The sequence below is a fragment of the Lissotriton helveticus genome, chromosome 3_2, assembly GCF_964261635.1.
Source record: "Lissotriton helveticus chromosome 3_2, aLisHel1.1, whole genome shotgun sequence".
Lineage (NCBI taxonomy): Eukaryota > Metazoa > Chordata > Amphibia > Caudata > Salamandridae > Lissotriton > Lissotriton helveticus.
Genome location: NC_136062.1, coordinates 11,063,050 through 11,083,234, shown reverse-complemented (window position 1 = coordinate 11,083,234; position 20,185 = coordinate 11,063,050). Strand labels below are relative to the sequence as shown.

Here is a 20,185-nt window from a genome sequence, read left to right as displayed (position 1 = left end):
GCACGCCACGACCGAACCACCGCCCCCCACCACCACCCTCCGCGCCTGGACTCCGATCAGCACCGAAGACACCGTCCGCATGATGAACTCCATCCACTCCGGATCTCCAACCGACCCCTGCCCTCACCACGTCTTCAACAAGGCCGACGCTGTCATCGCACCCCACCTGCGGAACATCATCAACACCTCCTTCGACACCGCCACCTTCCCGGAGAGCTGGAAGCACGCCGAACTCAGCGCTCTACTCAAGAAACCTACAGCGGACCCCACCGAACTCAAGAATTACCGCCCCATCTCGCTCCTCCCGTTTCCAGCCAAAGTCATCGAGAAGATCGTCAACAAACAGCTGGCCACCTTCCTCGAGACGAATGGATCCCTCGACCCCTCACAGTCTGGCTTCCGAGCCAACCACAGCACCGAGACCGCCCTCATCTCTGCCACTGATGACATCCGAGCCCTGATGGACAACGGAGAAACAGCGGCCCTCATCCTCCTAGACCTCTCCGCGGCTTTCGACACTGTCTGCCACCGCACCCTAGTGCAGCGCCTCAGCAACGTCGGAATCCATGAGAAGGCACTGGAATGGATCATCTCCTTCCTCGACGGAAGAACACAGAGAGTCCCGTCTACCACCGTACAAGTCAGAGGCCACCGGAGTCATCTGCGGCGTCCCTCAAGGATCCTCGCTGAGCCCCACCCTCTTCAACGTCTACATGAGCCCCCTCGCGGCCATCGCACGCCAACACAACCTCAACATCATCTCCTACGCCGACGACACCCAGCTGATTCTCTCCCTCACCAACGACCCCGCCACCGCCAGAGCCAACCTTCACGAAGGGATGAAAGACGTAGCCGAGTGGATGACAACCATCCGCCTGAAACTGAACTCAGACAAGACGGAAGTCCTCATCCTGGGCTCCTCGCCCTCCGCCTGGGACGACTCCTGGTGGCCCCCCGCCCTGGGCACCGCACCCAAACCGACAGACCACGCACGCAACCTGGGCTTCATCCTGGACTCCTCCCTCTCCATGACCAGACAAGTCAACGCCGTCTCCTCGTCCTGTTTCAACATCCTGCGCATGCTACGTAAGATCTTCCGGTGGATCCCCACCGAGACCAGGAAGACGGTCACCCAGGCCCTCGTCACCAGCCGTCTGGACTACGGCAACGCCCTCTACGCCGGAACCACCGCCAAGCTCCAGAAGAGACTCCAGCGTATCCAGAACGCCTCGGCGAGACTCATCCTCGACGTCCCCAGAAGAAGCCACATCTCCAGACACCTGAGACCTGCACTGGCTCCCGTTCAACAAAAGAATCACCTTCCGGCTCCTCACCCGCGCACACAAAGCCCTAAACAACCAAGGCCCAGGATACCTCAACAGCCGCCTCAACTTCTACGCTCCCAAACGCCACCTCTGATCGACCAACCACGCCCTCGCCGCCGTCCCCCGCATCTGAAGAGCGACAACAGGAGGAAGGTCCTTCTCCTACCTGGCCGCCAAGACCTGGAACTCCCTTCCGACCCACCTCCGCCTGACCCAGGACCACCTCTCCTTCAGGAAGAAGCTCAAGACCTGGCTGTTCGAGCAGTAGCACCCACCCCCCCATGCGCCTTGAGACCCTCCGGGTGAGTAGTGCGCACTATAAATGTCTTTGATTGATTGATTGATTCTGCGCGTAGCCGCAAACTCTAGGCCACCACAAGCAAAAGCGTGTGGTAGCCTTTTCTGGAACCACACACTAAATGTCTTGCAGAGGTGCGCATGCGCTGGCTCAGCGAGACCTAAAAATGACTGCAATCAGAGGAGGCAGAAGCAGGAACACCAGCTGCTAGTGGAGAAGGCCTGTAAAGTAACATGAATCCTCTTTCATTTGGACGGGTACGACCATGGCACGGCTTGAGAGACGGGACAGGGCACAGAACTGGGTGCTAGAGATACAGTCTCCACAGGGAGAAACCTGTACAATGAGAGAGCAGATAGCCGCAGTATTTGCGGATTACTCTGAGAATTGATTTACATCCATATCAAGTAGAACAGGGTAGGACTGTACTGACTTCCTCCGGGAGGCTCGCCTCCCCAAGTTAACAGCAGAGAACTGGGAGGCGCTGGATAAAGATCTCACTGTGGAAGATATATTAGGAGCAGGTAGAGATCTCCAGTTGAGTAAGGCGGCTGGACCCAACGACCTACCGGCAGAATTGTATAAGGGGGTGGCTTTGGTTGTGGTGCTGCATATGCTTAGCATGTTTCAGGAAGCGCTAGAACAAGGAGGCCTTCCAGTGGATCAATAACTGGCTACAATCGTGGTCATCCCAAAACAAAGTAAACCCAGACGACTGCATGTCATACCGGCCTATCTCGCTCTTAAATATCGAGGCAAAGGTTTTAGTCAAGGTGGCAACGACTAGACTCACTGGGGTGATAACATCTATAATTCATCCCGATCAATCGGATTTTATGCCCTACAGAAGCATCAAGCTTAATTTGAGATGCCTATATGAAGTACTGCATCTTACAGGGGATAGGCCGGAAGACGACGCAGTATTGTTATCACTGGATGCCTATATTGCATTTGATATTATTGAATAGCCATACTTGTTTGTGGTGTTGGAAAGATTCGAGCTTGGCCAGAAATGCTGTGCCTGGGTCAGCTACTCTACACCAACCAACTGGCCAGTGTGCGGGTGAATTGGGTGGTATCTAGGCCGGTAGCTCTGCATGAGGGCACGAGGCCCACTCTCCCCTATGCTCTTCGCCATAGCGTTGGAACCCCTGGTGGTATGGGTTAGGTGTGACCCTCGGATACAAGGATTTCCCAGGGGGGACTGGGTGGGCTGAAAAAATATTGTCATACGCCGATGAGGTTTTGCTATATACCATGAACCCCTGGTCCTTCGATCAATCGTATACTACACATATTCCAGCTGTTCTGCAGTTATTCTAGTTATCAGATCAATTGGGACAAGTCTCTTGTGTTTGTGTTGGCTGAGGGCACACCGGCACTGCTGTCCAGTGGGAAAGCGCTAATGATCAAGGACAAGTTTAAATATCTGGGCATCACAATCTTCAAGTCGGAAAGGGGGGGTCCAACAATTATATCGGTTGCGCAGGGATGTGATGCCCTGGAGGAAACTGCCACTATCGCTATTGGGAGGGGCAGTCCTCTTTAAAATTATGGCATCGCCACAATTGAAATATGTCCTCAGAACACCCCTAGGAGGATATCGTGCTTCTTCCAAAAGATTGACCATGAAATACGACAGATTCTGTGGGATGGCTCCAGGATAGCTTTACACAAGCTGCACAGGGGAGTGTTCGTGGGTGGGTTTAACAACTCCTAATATAAGGAAATACTACTGGGCGAGGCAGTTAGTCACGGTTAATGCCTGGGTGTTTACAGGACAGGACAAACTGGCCTACAGAGTGGGTGACATTGCGATGGGACAGTGGGGGTTACCCTGCGGCTCTACACAGTAGAAAAATAGAAAAAAACGACTTCCTCCACACACAAACAGTGCTGCACATATGGAGAGCAGCAACTAAATTCCTGGGCTTGGAAGGGAGAGTAACCGAAAGGACTTCCTTGTGGGACAGTGATCTCCTGCAGGAAGTTGGCAGATTGAAGGGTTTCCGGCCATGGGGGCTACTTGGGATAGACCACATAGGGGATATTTGGAGAGGACAAAGGATGGTGGAATTTGCGGACTTACAGGTAGAATACCAGATGACTGAATCAGAATGGTTCTGATATTTGCAATTAAAATATGCATTGCATACCCACATTCCGGTGATGAACAACTACCAGAATATACGATGCTTTAAGATAGGGTATTACTAGATTCAATACAAGATAAGGCCATCTCCCTGAAACATGGGAGGCCGAGGTAGGCATACTGGACAATGACGATTGGACAGAGGCAAACCGGGGTTGCCTAGAGGTGGCAATAAGGGCATGGTTCCGCCTTATACAACTTCGTATTCTACTCAGATCCTATACCTCCAGGGCACGGCTACACAGAATGGGTCATAGTGATAATACACACTGTACAAGAGGCTGTTGGGAGTTTGGCACTTTCTTTCATTCACTGTGGACCTGCCCTCAAATTCAGCAATAGTGGAGGGAATTCGTGTGATTCACGTACAAGGTAGTGGGTCATGAGGTTGGACTCGTATCCTGATGGCATATACTATGTGCAACAGGGGAGGACCCGTGGCCAAAATACACACAAATATGGTTAATGGTGGCAGATATAGTGGCCAAAAGAAATATTGAAAGGACATGTGGTGTGGTTCAACCTACCAGGGTTGCAGAGTTGAAGGTGGACCTTGATTGGTGCTGTGCAGCAGAAAGAACAGTATATCAGGGATGTGGCTGTCCGAGTAAATGGGGCAAATTAAGGGGTCGATGGGGGTAGTATAGAGGTGCCTGAAATGCTTACACGGTGGATGATACTATGAGGGAGAGGGATGTATGGAGTCTCAACAAACTGTAATGAATTTTGTAGGGATGGAACATGTTAAATCTATGCTGTTTGAAAACTATTATACTGATCAAGAGCAATGCACCTCATGCCCTCATGACACTTATCAAATGATTCTGTACATCAAAGGGTGTTGTCAAGTTCTGTTTTATAAAAAGACTTTAAAATCTTAGTTATTACTAGCGCATGTTTGTAAAAATTGTACCTCCTGTAATGAAACCTGTTTTATTGTAAAACGCTCTAAACCTTTTGGGTAATGTCTGCGCTTTTTAAACTTTGCTGTCTCAGGTTTGCCTTAAAATGCCAATTTGCTCACTCTTATCAAAATGTTCCCAGGGATACCCTCCAACCCCCGTCCAAACCCTCCTTATGATGGTCAGGCTCGCTCGCTGCGTGACATTCATCTCCAACGTTTACACCGCACCACTTTCAAGTGTTACCAGCCGCCACTGAAGTCTACTTGGGTTTAAAGCTGAGCAAAAGGGACAATTGGAGATTCAACAAGTCACTCTTAAAGGATAAATTAATAGTTCAAGAGCTGAGGGTGGATATCTTCGAATACTTCAAGGGTAAGGATGCTGGGGAGACCTCATCTAGCATTCTGTCGGATACATTTAAGGCAGTGCTAAAAAGCTTTCACCAGGATGACACTGCTTTTAAGGGATCGAATAGTTGACATTATAAAACTATTTAAATATATGAGGACATTTACAGAAGCCAAATACAAAACGCCAACTTCCATGGTTTATCATTTTTTAACCAATCATTAATTATGACCTCACTTTCTGCTAAATTGACTGAGATCAAAAACATCCCTTTCATTTTAGAAACCGGTTGGATTACAATTCTTGCACTGTTAATTCCCTATGGACGCTGAAAACCAAAACAGGAGTAAGCAAAGTACATTAAATCTGGCTTTCAAAAAAAGAAAATGCAAGCTCCTTAATAAGGCCTCCACGAAATTACATTGGTGTTAGTGCCTGGGAAGTGTTAGGATAAGGAGAAGAAAAATACAAACAACAAACCTGGAAATAAAACACATTCAGCTTTATACAATATCAAACGGATGCAATTCCAGAATACCACAGCTTGCGTTGTGAACTTTACATATTTATAGGTAGATGTTTATGTACAGCTTGTGGATGACTGAGGTTTACAGGTTGCATTAAGCATTGCAGACTTTCTGTAGTAACATTAGAAAATTCTAGATTTCCTAAGCTTCAATACAAACTTAATGCAGAGAGATTAAATTTGCCTCATTTTCTTCTTGGAATCTATATATGTTCAGGACTTTATAAATACTCAAACTCCGAGATGGCAAATAGGACAACGTTTAAGCAACTAAATACTTTACAGACAAAATAAATACTGTACTCTTCAGATGCATTGCCTTTACTCTTTCAGGTGCATTGCTGCTCTTGTCCCATCATTTTGTTAATAAATGTTTATCGTTTTAAATTCAATTTAAATGACATGAGATAAACAATTTGAACTTAAAATTCGTAAAGCGACTCAAAGTCCATACATGAAGAAACTCCAGTTTAGAATGCCCCAATACACGCTACACAACGCAAGTAAAAAAGTGACCAAAGCTACTTTGTTACTTACATATATAGCATCATTACATAAGATCCTTTTAATTTACACATACGGCCAATTATCAACATGTTCTGTAAAGGAAACTCTTATAAAAACGAGCAGAATATGCATGTTCGGCATGCTATTAAACAGCATATTGAGAAAGGTTTCAGTATTTGTATGGCACTTGTTAGCTGCACATCGTGCTCTATTTTGCTATTAACCGATATGAAAGCAACCCCAAATTATGAGTAGAAGATAATTTCTGGTATTTGCCCATCTTCCACAGAAGTACCATTGTTATTACCCGGCGAACTAAAAAAGAAAAAACAGGTTTTGCAAGCTGTGGGAGTTTCATGCTGGACTTTCTTCAATCCTTTTGTACCATAATGGGAATCTGGTCCCTAGAAAAGAAAAATGTGACATTTTAGAAGAATGTGCAGTTAAGGAAGGACAGAAAAAAGTTGAATGCCTAATGACCACAAATTAGGTTTGGAATCAAACACTGTCCGCCCTGGCAATAAGAAAAAATAGGTTTTACCACAAGTTTACCACACCTGTAATCTCGGGACAGTTTATAAATATTTGGGTATTCTTGATGTCTAATTTAGGTTCAGAAACTTTATGCAGTCAATTTTGTACTCTTTCACAAACGTCTTCTACATATTTCTAAGAAATGCTTACAGATGGAAAACATAAGTAATAGAGAAATGTAATGAATCTAATTCGACATTTGAAAGAAAAAAAAGGTCACCTAAACAAATTTGAAAGTCATGGGAGACAACTACTACACATAATCTGCAAATTGGAATATTTCAGGATCACTGCATACCGCGCTCAAAGAGTACTGTCCCTACAATTAGCATCAAGAAGTGATTATCTGTTGAGGTTTGATCAATATTTTATAATTTTATAGCTAGGATAACAATTCAACCAACGAAAGCAAAACATTTGTACTGTAAGCAAGCTATTACGTTATTTGCAATTTTTCATGGCTGGCAAAACAATTGGGGAAAAAACGAAAGAAAAGTATTTTATACTGGAAGAATGGGAAATGTGGAGCTATGCTCCCTATAGATCGAGGGTAGCCAATATCACTGCTTTATGAAAATATGGCACTGAATAAAGTGCTCTGAATCCCTTCCGACATTTTCTGACTTTAGCGAGGTGTAGTATAGATCTTAAGACAGCAAGTAAAGTGTAATTTTTTTAGGAGCTGGAAAATATTGGTGGTACAACTCATTTGAGTTTGCTGAAGTCTGCACTATACATTTCTCAAAAACAGTCCATATGATCTTTGGAAATTTAGCCTGTGTCAGAAATGGCTTGCCATATTACGTGATACCTGTACTCCTGGTTACTTCCTAACAGAATAGTGGAAGTTCAGCAGTTAAGGGGCTGAGAGTATAGAGGGGGTTTCAGAACAGCTGTATAGAAGCAGCAGCTGTTGCCTCTCTTTCTTTTCTCTGCCAGGCACATTTTCTTGGTTGGTCTGAAGCTGTTAAAATCTTTATGCGGTTTCAGCACATAATAAACCATAAAAGTACTCAAAACATAACATCACAAAGCGATACGTCAAATCTACTTATACGTCATACAAAACGGTTTGCTTAAGTAATAGCATGTATATTTAATTAGAATTCTCTAAAAACATTAATCACTTTCCCTCATGCAATGCTAATAATATAAAGTATGTTACACCAGAACAAATTTGGGCATCCGTTAAGTTGTGTGAATATAAACATGCCTTACTAAAATTATTACCATTCCTATTTACAAACAGTAGCTTAAGGAGGGGCTTCCTTAATTTCCTATGAAATGTGCACAAAAGTACAAAGTACAGGGTGGTTTGTTTTGATTTTCCATCACTTGGGCAATTTAGGTAAGTATCTTTACTCCACTGTCCCATGTTATAAACAGTACCCCAAAAGAAAACAGCCCAAAATATATTGACGTTGTATATTAGCAATAAGGAGATAGGTTTGTATTTCTTCATATTGCAGTACAGGTACAAAATATCTAACTGATGATTTTGTTAGTTCCTTTGATGTTCTCAACTCCTCTCTAGTCGTAACAAGAAGCAGCTTTAATTAACTCTTGGAGTAATATGTGATCGACTCAGGCTTGTGTGAGAAAGTGCCCTCTTTCTGCATGGTTGGCCCCTACTTTTTTGCTGAATTGCTGATGTGCTTTGACTGAGCATGCCCTGGGCTCCTGCTAATCAGATACCCAGGGCCTATGTTCTTTCCCTAAAACTGCATTGATGCCTAAACCCAATTGACATCTCTGGCCACAGGTCAGCCCCTGGTAAATGGTACTACAGGTACCCAGGGCACTGTGACCAGAGAAGGCCTCTAAGGGCTGCAGCACTTATTGTGCCACCTTTAGAGGCCTGTACCTTCACACTCACACACTGCCTTTGCAGGCTGTGTGTTTTGGTGCAGAAGAAAGTGAAGAGTTGACATGGCGCACATCCTTGTGTGCCATGCCTACAACCCACTGCCCTGGCATAGGTCAGTCACCCCTCTAGCGGAGTACACTATACCAGTGGAGAGGGTACAGGTGCATGAGCCCTGTACCCCTACAGTGTCTAAGTCCATTCTTATACTCCACAGCACCATAATGGCAACACTGAAAACTGTTTGGTATCAAACTTTTCAACACATTAAAACCACACTGATGCCAGTGTGGGATTTAATGAAAAATGCACAGAGGGCATCTTAGAGATGCCCCCTGAAAACTAACCTACCACTACTGTACAGGCTGAGTGGCTGCTTTCAGATGCCACTACCGTACATGCTTCTGGATCCTCCGGGTCGAGAGCCTGCTGCTCTCTGGGTCCAGAAACAATGCACATCCTGGGACGAGGTACTAAGCCTCCTGCCCCAGGATGGGCAGGGTTCACGAAGGAGAAGCTTCAAAGGCTTGCCGCCTTTGTGAGCTTCCCCAGGCCACTTGCTGCTTTCAGCAACTGGTCCCCACTTGGTTCTGACCCCCACTTTGGGCAGGAGAACCGGCGGGAAAAAAGTGAGGAAGAGAGGTGTGCCCACCTCTGCCAACTCCACCCCTCAGGTGGGGGAGGCAAGGTGAAGCACAACTCTCAGTCCCCGCCATCTTGCAGATGGGGGGGCTCAGCCAACCAGGGACAGGCCCATGCCCCCCTTCCACTGGAGGGTGGCATAATACGGGGTGTACCCAACCCAGGGCAGGGACCCATTGTTCCCTACCTTTTACCTACCTGTAACGCCCCTAAATCTAATAATTAAGATCACCACTGAACCTTACTTCATCAGACCAGAACCTGCAACAAGAAAAGAATAAGGACCGAACCACTGTGCCGGAGCTAAGAGGAAGGCGCCTACTGACTTGGCCCCAGCCCTACTGGCCTGTCTCCACCTCGAACCTGCTCCTGCGAAATCCCGGTGTGTCCTGCAGCCAGCAACCTTGAAAACCCCAGAGGACCAGCCTGCCTTCAACCACAAAGACTTTATCTCCCATGAACACCGAATTTGTTCATCTGCAACCTCTGGCTCCGGCCGGACACCACGAATCCGCGACACTCTGCGCCCGCCGTCCATGGCCCGAGGTTGAGTGGGCAAACACCACAAGGAGGTCCCCCCGGCGATCCGGACCAGAGATACGGCGACCCCTGACCTGCCTCAAGCCTCCAACTGATGCCTGCAGAAATCCGGAAGGTCCCCCCAACCGCAACCAGGAGCTGGTAAGAAGATCTGACCCCAAAAGGCACCCCTGCACCTGACACCCGACGGCCTTGGGTGGCCAAACCAACGGTGCCTAACCAACCCCCAACTTCCCTTTCAAAGTGGTGGTCGCACCCAGAAGACCTTCGTCCCAAGCCTGCAGTGCCTTCGCAAACCGGTGGTTCCCCATTGCAAACAGGGCGCCCACCGTCGAAACAGCACCCTGCACCCGGACACCCTAGTGCCGCTGAGGGTGCACCTTTGGTGCTACTTTGTTTCTCCATTTGCCCTGAGCTAAAGTCCAGGATCTTTGCTCCCACAACCAAGTGGCCTGCTCGTCAGCAGCCACTAACCGGAGGCCCCCTGGATAACACTGGGCATCAGCACTCTGCACCAGGCCGCCCTAGTGCCGCTGAGGGTGTAACAAGAGTGCATCCATGACCCTGGGGAACCCCCGAGTCTACCCCAGAACCTCAACTCCCACTACCAAATACTTACCTTAAAACTGAAACACTATTATCCTCTAATGGATAAGATTGACTGTTTTTCTTGGAAACGTTTCTAAACGTGGAGTTTGAAAACCTAAAGAAATTCTTTAAAATTGTACTGTTTAACAAAAATTATTTTACTTACCTGTTTACAGGAATTGTCCCAGAGTAGTATCTAGGTATACTACTTTGTGTAAGAATAGTATTCCAAAAAGTAACTTACCCGATAGTTTACTGAAAAGCCCATTCAAGTCTATGTACTGTATTTACAGTGTATTACATTTCTCTGCAACCATATAGTAAGTCAAAACAAAGTACATATACAATTACAATTCAAACTGTTTACAAACTGCATTACTGCTGTAAAGTACTTATTGCTTAACACTGTCCTCTGATACTGCCTTACTGCTCGACCACACTACCACAAATAGAGAGTGAGGTGCTATCTAAAACTTTACCTCTGCCTACCTTTGGGGTTCCACTGCACTCTGTGCACACTATACCTCACTTTGGCATAGTATATACAGAGCCAGCTTCCTACAGCTTGTCCACTAAAACTGGGTCCTCTAATCTCCTTAATACTTCTATCATAAAGGAAGCCATGGAATTTTCGTATAGTAATCTACAAACAATCCTTTTTAATAGCCTAAGTAAACAATGTCTCTCACCTACTTCATTTGAGATTAGTACTAGATTTGAGATTGACATTTCATAGTTATCAAAACCCATAAACATTTTTAAAACATACAATTAACATCACAAATAAATTAGTGAAACAGAAGGAAAGGAGGACAACCTGTTATGTGAGGTCTAGGTACACAAAAAAGCATCCAACATGTAATCATTTCATATTACAGTTGGGTGCAAAATAATGAATAAAGTGCAACTGTGCAGGTCTTGTGTCGTGGTAGAGCAGGAGCCAATATAAGATGGAAATCCGAAGAGCCATGATTCTACCTCGCATCCCATAATGGGGATGCGCTAGAGTAAGATTAACAAAGTCCTATGCTGTGTGCAAAAGTGCGCCTAAAGTGCAACAGTATGGGTGTTTGGTCGTAGGGGGATAGTGGGATGTGCTAGGGCAAATATTCAACATGGCGGCATAGGGAACCAATAAGCATAGATTGTCCTTAGAAGCCTGCCATGACGCAGGTGGGTTCTACTGATTCTTGGCAAAGCCTTTCTTGACCATCTGCCTTGGCCCCACTCTGGATCTGCCAATTCTCTTTGGCAAGGGATTCAAAAATGTCCAGAAATTGTACCAGTTGGATGATAAGCATCATATTCCTTGGGTCTACTACAGCGTACTGGATTTACATTTAAAACGTCTTCACTATACGAGACCCCCAGCTCTTTATGCATAATAAATGTGTATGTTGATTGGGGACAACAAGTTGGAGCCGTAGAAGAAAGTTTTCCTGTGTTTACAAGATCACAGTTACCAAAACACCATAAACCACCTCCATATTTGGCTAATGACAAGCATGTCCTGGATTGGTTTACTACCTAATTTTGAAGCAAACCTGAAAACACCTCCAACGGCGCACATCACGTTTAAACGTCAAATTTGTGAAGTAGATAGAGAGCTTTGAGTGCTTTAGTCAGACTCTCTTAAAACAGTAACTCGGTCTGCTCCAAAACTATTATATGCAGACGATACAGTCCCTTTATCGTGGACTGCAAACTGCTTAGAACATTTTGTCAAAAATATTGAGGCAAGGGATGTGAAAGTTAATTTAAAAAATACTCTTATAATTATCTGTAGTAAGGGAACACCGAAGACGTTGCCGCCACACCACAAACTCCTCAGACACCTTTGCTTGCAAGTTGTATGCGTTTTATTTTATTTTTCAATTTGTCACCAGCCCAATGTTCCAACAGATAACAATAATTTTAAAGTGCAAATTAAATAGCTGTTGGAAAACTAGGCAGCATCTGTGGGGCCTGCACAAATAACATGTCTACATTTTTCCTTCACTGGGAACCAAGCACACAATTGTAGCGCTTGATTTTCAGAGGGTAGCGCTGCAGAGCAGTCCAAGGCGTACTCAAGGGAGTTAGTGTGGGCTAGTAATCTCCATTTACAAGTACGCAGAGATAACACTCAATAATTGATTTTCTAGTCTGTACTTCGCTTTATAAAAGGAAGAGTACATTTATAAACACACACACTACTCAATAGCATGCAACAAATATACATAAGCAGTTGGAATTACTTTGTGACACTGCATAACATTGCCACCCCTCCAGCAAAGGGGAGAGGGGGGGGCGGGTCTAGTACCACCACTCCCATGTATGCACATCATCTTGCCCCCGAATGAAGTGGGTTGACCATAATTTGAGTAAGGGCCCTGCCCACTGGCACCATCCCAGTGGCAACCCACTCTAGTATTTCAACAAGCATTTATAACAGGAACACCTGCCATAGTGACACATAACCCTGATTGAGCATCTCATACTGACCATAGAGTACACACCCCTAAATCACAGTGGCTAACAGTCTGGGTTGTTCTTCACTTACTGCAGTAGCAAGAATACATGTCTAGCATCCCTTTAGAATGGCAGGTACTTATTATTAGACCTGGCATTTTTTGGCATATTTACCCCTGACTTTTTGCCTCTACCTCCTCCATTTTTAATGCTGCAATGGATTGCATTTTGCAGGTTTAGGTGCTTTGGCCACTTTGCCACTGCTGATCAGTATCAAAGTACCAGTGCTCCCTGTATAAAGTGTTATGGTAATTGGTTGTCCATAATTGGTATGTTTGTCTTTCTAGTAAAATCCCTGGTAAAATGCACTATGTGTACCAGGGCTGGTAATGCAAATGCTACTAGTGGGTCTGCAGCACTAATTGTGCCGCACACACAAGTAACCCTAAACAGAGACCTGACAAGTGCATCCACTTGCCAGGCCTTACCTTCATTTTTTATGCACATCAGACACCCCTATAATATGCCTAAGGTACCCCCCCCCTCCTGGGCAGGGTGCAGTGCATGTGAAAGGTAGGACATGTACTGAGGTGTGTGCCATGTCCTGACCGTAAAATAAAGCCAAATTCGTTTTTCACTGTTGCAAGGCCATCTTGCCCATAGGACAGAATGGGGAATGCTGTGTCACATGTTTCCAGCATATCTCCCCATAGGCAGAAGATGGAGCGATGTAGTTTAGGGTGCCTGAACTCAGAATTTAATAGCACATCTTTTTGTGAAGATGGTTTTTGAATTGTATGCTTAGAAACCACACTTTTAGAAGTGGCTGGTTTCTTGTATTAAACCATCCTGTGTGCATCTGCCTGTTTGTGTACTGACCATCTGGGTTTGGATGTGACAGGGTCTGACCTCAGATAGGGGTAGGTGAGACAGCAACAGGCTGGCCTGCATTTGATGTGAGGCGGGGAGGAGTAGCCCCCCTGGATGTGAAGAGGGTTGTGTTGCTGAGGGTCGGTGGCTCACACCTGCACTATCAAAGGAAGAGGGTGTGCACTGGCAGGAAGACACCCAGGTCTGGTTTGGACTGAGGTCGGAGCCCATTGAACACAAAGACTTCAAAGGCATTTAGGGGTATAAGTTTAAGAGCTGAAACCTCTGAACTCCAGATTGAAAAAGGACTGAACCTACTTTGTGATCAAGAGGAACCTCTGCCAAAGAACAACAGCTGAAGAGACTGAAGAGAAGGACTGCCCTTGCTGTGTGTTCTGGGGCTGGCCTGCATTTTGCTGGCTTGACTAAGGAGAGGACAAGGGACTTTGCTGTGTGCTGTGTCCCTCTGCTTGTGAGGACTTGTCTCCAGGGGCCCGAGGATAGCTGGTCCCCTGTTGTGGAAACTCAGGAACATAAAAGTTTCCAACCGTGTCTCAGCGACGCTTGGGGCGTGGTGCTTTTGCACGCCTGAGTCTGCCGTGTGGTCCGTGGTACTGTGTACGAGGTGCCCCATGATTGCATTTCCCCCGCAGCGTGAAGTATAGTGCACGCTGCGGTATTACTGTTTGTGGCCCGAGCCGTCATCGTAACTGAGGCTGTGAGTGAGGATCACCGCCGCCAGCCCAAGCCGCAACGTGCTAAAGGATTTCTTGAAGCTAAGAAAGCTGCAAAGTGAAATGGATTGTGATCGTTGTTCACCGAGAGGAATCTGCCCAAAATAGTCAACAAAGGAGATGGCAGCGCAGTAACCTGTCCGGCTACAGCATCTTCCAACAATGGATCTGAACGTCATCGGGCCGCCCAACAATACGTCTGAAAAGCAGGGAAAGAGAGAGAGCGAGGCAGTGCACCCCCTCACCCCCCAGTTAAGGCTTGGATTCCGGTCGGGAGCAGCAAGCGTGTGTGGCCTGGGGAGGTGTGCAGGAGGTGTACAGGGGTGCTCCGAGCTCTCCCCCAGTACACTGCGTTAGATGCACTGAGTCCCTGCGCGCCCGGTACCTCCCCAGCAGTAGCAGGGCCGCCCCTTTAAGCTTATGACCGTTGTCTCTGGTGTTGAGGCCTAGTGGGGGCCCGAGTTGACTGCTCAGATTGGCGTACAACATTATTCCTTGCATTACGAACTGCCTGATTTTTGCATTATGAATTGCATTATTCCTTGCAATACGAACTGCCTGATTTTTGCATGACGAATCACATTATTCTTACATTACGAACTGCCTTATTTTTGCATTATGACCTGCATTATTCCTGCATTACGAACTGTATTAGTCTTGCATTATGACCTGCATTATTCCTGGATTACGAACTGTATTAGTACGTGCATTAATGACTGTGTTATTACTACATTACGAACTGCATTACGAACTGCATAGCATTGTATTAGATCATTGTAAACTGCAAATTAATACCGCAAGAACCTATAAGTGATTGCTGGCCTAATATACGCCAGAGTGATATATTACCAATACGCATATGTTGGATGTTTATCGTTTGGTCTCATTGTATTCCTTTTGATAAAGATTCTGCTATTTTTATAAAAACCAGTGTGGTGTCCATTTGTGGGATGTATGACGTTACAACGCATGCTTTTACCATGCATGCTGTTACAACGCAAGTATTACAACGCAAACCTTTACAACGCATTACACTTGGGGGTGCTGGATAGTGAATAGTTTAATTTACTATTCCAACTCCAGTCCCCGTGGACACTAGGGAATGTGTTGGATAGTAAATTAAAACTATTCCCTATCCTAGAGCGCCCCCCAGTGTAATGCGTTGTAAAGGTTTTCGTTATAATACTTGCGTTGTAACAGCACTGCGTGGTAAAAGTTTCGTTGTAAAGGATGTTCCCCCCATTTGTGGTGTTATCACTGTGTTACTGGGAGTGTGGTTGCAAATACTGGCTGCTCGTGCCAAGCTACCAGGGGGTGAGCAGGGGTTATCCAAGAGTGTGTTCCTCCTTTCCCCGACTAGAAGCAAGGGTCCCTATTTGGACTAAGGTACCTACCTCAGCCAACTAGGGACCTCCAGTTCTAACATTTATCATATCTGATAACAGTTATAATGCATTGCAATTAAAGCCCCTAAAAGGCATCACAATTATAATCACAGGATTAAGCATGTACAGCCAGACACCATATCAGGAATGGCCAGCAACATAACCCCAATTTGCTTATCATTTCACATTACACATCTGATTTCCAGCCCCTAAAAGGAACACCATTCGTGAATGCAACACCTGTACAATTACACCTTCCCACCTCTAGGGGATATCACCTCAGTGACAATCCATGTTTGACCCTGCACACCTCAGTGCAACCCTAAGCTTTCTCTCCTGGCTGTAGAACAAAAGTACCAGCATGTGGTTGGTCTAAAAACCCAGATGAACCCTTAAGGGGTAGTCTCCTTTGAATCCCCTGGAGACTGAGGGTGGGGACTTTCCATTTTTATGCTAGGGGAGTCTGCGTTGCTCCTGCAGCTCCCTCTGCACCTTTACATGCAAGTGGCAGTGACCCCCTCCTCTGGGGGGACGCCACCCGCCAAAACAAGCCGGTTTCCCTATGCCTGGCAAGGCATTATGGGGCGCTTCGCGCTCAGCACATGAATAGCAGCTCCCCCGCTGCTCCGGGGAGAGCCGCGTTGTCTGCTGTAGTGGCCTCGCGCCACTCCACCACCTCGCTGGGGGCCCGGTCCCACCCTTCTCCTTCTGGTGAGTTGGAGAGCAGGTCGGGAACCCAACCCCCGGCTGCTCTCGCCAGCTCCCCGACTGGCCAGCACCCTTTCGTGCTGCCGCGGGAGCCGGCACTGCCATTCTGGTCTGCCCGCTGCCGCTTGTCGGGCGGGACCTCGGGGGAGTGAAGTGGCACTCCCTCCTCTTTCCTCTGGCCACGGGGGAGTGCGATGGCACTCCCCCTTGCTCGCGACAGCACTCCCCTCCTCCGCACCGCAGCCACCGGGGCCCAGAGTTGGGGGTCCCGGGCCCCTGGAGATTACCAGTCTTTCGCTTCTTCGGGGGCCAGGCTCCTGGCACCCCCTAGGCAGCTTCACGGGGAGCGCGAAGTCACATCCAGACTTCGTCGGGGGCCAGGGTAGGCTCCTGACCCCTCCTCGCAACTTTGGGGCTCATTCACAGGGAGCGCGACGGCGCTCCCCGACTTTCCTTTCTTCAGGGGGCAGCCCATAGGACCTGACCCACCCTGGAGGCACACCCAAGACCGACGGGCGGAGCCCCACGCACTTAGTCGTTGGTCCCTTTAGAGGTCAAAGGTTGCCTACCTTCTGGGGGCATATCTTCTTGCTCCTGGTGGCCAGCTCTAGCCCCCTGGAGCCCTTTTCACCACCCTCCTGGCCTCCAGGAGGGAGGCCATGGCAAGTAGCGGCCTTCACTGGCTCCCTGCACTACCCTTTCACCTGGCTTTCAATCTGGGCCTCTTCTCCTTGCGCAGAGGTCTAGGCTTCTCCTCACTGGCCCTGGACTCCCTTCAAGGCGCAGTCCAGGGTCCTGGGACAGTCAGGGGGTCCTCCTTCCAACTGCCCACAGCGCCAGGCTTCAGCACCAGTCTTCCTCAGCAAGATCACATCCCAGAGAGAGCTTCTCTTCCTGTGCAAGTTGTTTAAAAATAATTTTGAGGGGGCTGGCAGGAAGGCCCTTCTATCCTATCCTGCAGCGACACATCACCTCTTTGCCCCAGCTCCCTATTTCCTACACAGGCCTCTAGGATACTTCAAAATGGCGTCGTCCAGGGGTCTCATGCCACATGATCTCTGAAAAAAACCCTTCCCCCCCCTTGCTGCCTTCATGACCCGGTCCCGGAGCAGGCCTGGTGCCTGGCACAGGGTGATAGCTGCTGATAGCTAACCTGAAGCTTCACCCCCATCTCTCCCTCTTGGAGAGAAGACCTTCACTCTTGGAATGCTTGCAGTGAAGGGCTAGGCCTCTGATGCTAAAGCTTGGGGAGGAAGGTAATTAATCCAGCCTGGCAGGGCACACCCAGCCAGGCTCTGGTTATGAGCAGAGTCAGAGGAATATGACAATTCTGGATGACCCATAAGCAGTACAGATATGGCTTTGTACTCAACAGAATACTTCTTTTTACACAACTTACAGTGTACTTTGGTGCGTGTCTGGAATTTGTCGGCCTTAGGGAAGTGAAATTACCCCATGTGGTCCCCATCTTCATAGGAGAGTAATGGATTGTTCCTACAGTGAACACAGTAAAGCACATTGACTTTCCCTTACATGTGTCTCCCCACATTATAAAGCCTATTACATGTCACCACCCAACTCTGCATACTTTCTTCCAAACCATTCTATCTGTACCTACTTCTGGGCTGCGCACACCAGGAATCCCCCCAGCGCAGCTCTTAAACTGGTGTACACGTGTCTACATGTAACCAGTCCGGTGACCCTTACCCCAGCTCCAGTGGAGCAGCCTTCTCTCACAAGGGGGACATCGGTGCAATCCACATGCAGTCTGTTTCATCATGAGTTCACTGTGGTGAGTCCCAGCTTATGAGGCCCCCCCCACAGTAAAAGCTCAAAAATTAGGTGTTCAAAATGTGAAAAATCCCGGCGGCTCAGATGCCAGAACCACCTTCTAACAATAGCAAAGTGCAGTATTCTCCCAGGTCGACCCGTTTCGGCTTCTGCCTTCAACTGGGCCTATTGTCACTATAGTCTTACTAAAGCGCTCAAAGTTCTCCATCTACTCTCCATAAATATATATGGAGCAGAGAAACTGTGCAGGGAACACAACCTTGTTTAGCCCCTCTCTCTTGTTACCTAAAGGAGGGGTGGTACATTCCCCATTAGGGCCATAACGAACCTTTGAGGTTAGATTTCCAAACATTTGTACCGGGAGTGCCACTGTATCTTCTGGGGCACGTAACGATAACATTGTGTGCCATAATTTATGATGATTAATCAGACCAAAGGCATTACTTAAATCTATGAACTTTCCGTTTTTCACCAGTGTCTATCGTTTTTTTGACAAGCACTCTGGGGAGCCCCTTCTGGGATAGCCCTGCGCGTTACTTGGGTTTCTTTTTTGGGTCCAGTAGAGCTAAAGACAATCACTGAAAAAACAAGAAGCTACCAATGAATATACAAAACCATGAGATCTTAAAAAGCATTGGCTTATTATTTTCTCTGGTTTTAGGGCAATGTTTGGTGAGGCAGAGAATAGTGCTGAATGTAGACACGGTTTCCAAAACACCCAGAACTAGAGGTCCTATATATCTTAATGTTGAAAGTGCAATGAAAGGAATGATGTTGCCAAGAGGTAGCATTGTCAAGTAGCTCCACTTCTGCATTTTAATTTTTTGCAAATTGGTATATGTTTGGAGTTCCACATTTTCTTGAAATAACTGTCCACATCGATGGATTATCTCCCACTCGTGTTTCTTGGTGACGAGTGCTTAGTCTGGCTAACAGATGATATGTCATGAGAAGATGCCAGAATTGCCATAAGGCCAATGCCTTATTTTCTTGTGCCAGCCTTGAAATCTAGAGTGTACATCCATCCATGCTTCTGTAACAAATACATTGCTGATATACGGTCTATTAAAACAACTGCTAGTGCAGAGAAAAACATACTTGTCTGCAGGTCGGCCAACCTCCGAGATCCATCTGTACTGTACTTGCGAGGTTGCTAGAGTGAGCAATCCAATTTCTCCGCAATGGGAGGTCGGCAATAGTCTTCATGAGATTTCGCAAGTTTCACCACAGTAATTTCTTCAGTATATTTGAAGTAAAACACACACTCGATCCTCCCAGGGCCTAGTCAGCTGTGGTCAATGTGCTGATAGCCACTCCTACAGAGCTTGGTTTTGGGGTCCAGATCAATGCATGAGGCTATCATGCCCAACAAGCACAATATCATCATTTCTGTCAGAAATTCACATCGATTGAATGGCAGTCATATTAATAAATACCTGCACGTTTCGGTGCGTGGGAATAGCTTTTGACTTGCAATTTCAGGGTTGTCGCTAGGAAATTCGGTATTTGTTATGGCCAAATACTGTGTTTGGCACATTTGTAATGGAACAGTCTGCGCATCAACTTAATCATTTTACTGGTTTTACATTGGCCTTCACTATATGCCTTATCTGTGACCAAACAGCCAGCCAGATACGGATTCATCTGGCTGACATTGTGCAGGTGTGCTGCTGCCACTGACAGAGTGAGGCAGATTCCAAATAGAAATACACTGAAGTGATCATGTTTTCAGCTCATAATAAATCTTGGGTACTACTATGGAGCTCAATGCATAAGGCTGTGGAAGTATAAATCCCTCAGATTGAGGATTATCATAATGTCTCCATACTCTAGCAATGGAACTATTGCAGAATTAACATTTTGAAATCTTTAGTCCTTAAATATCTGTTGAGTGACTTAAGATCCAGAACTCAGTCTCCGTGTTCCGTCCTTCTGCAGGATGAGGAAATACACAAACAACTCCCACACACCCCATTGCACAGCAATGAGGCAACCTCCTCCAAAAGATGTGATAACT

At 46.8% G+C, this 20,185-nt stretch overlaps 1 protein-coding gene across 2 annotated transcripts in view; it reads right to left on the bottom strand.

Moving 5' to 3' along the window:
• Positions 1-5,509: 5,509 nt before the first annotated feature.
• BTBD1 (BTB domain containing 1) overlaps positions 5,510-20,185 on the bottom strand; it is a 256,914-nt gene continuing 242,238 nt past the window's right edge. For both annotated transcript variants that reach the window (XM_078684739.1, XM_078684738.1), the window contains exon 8: positions 5,510-6,465. In XM_078684739.1, the coding sequence (XP_078540865.1) occupies positions 6,307-6,465 (159 nt within the window). In that variant the 3' untranslated portion in view covers positions 5,510-6,306. The remainder of the gene's footprint in view (positions 6,466-20,185) is intronic.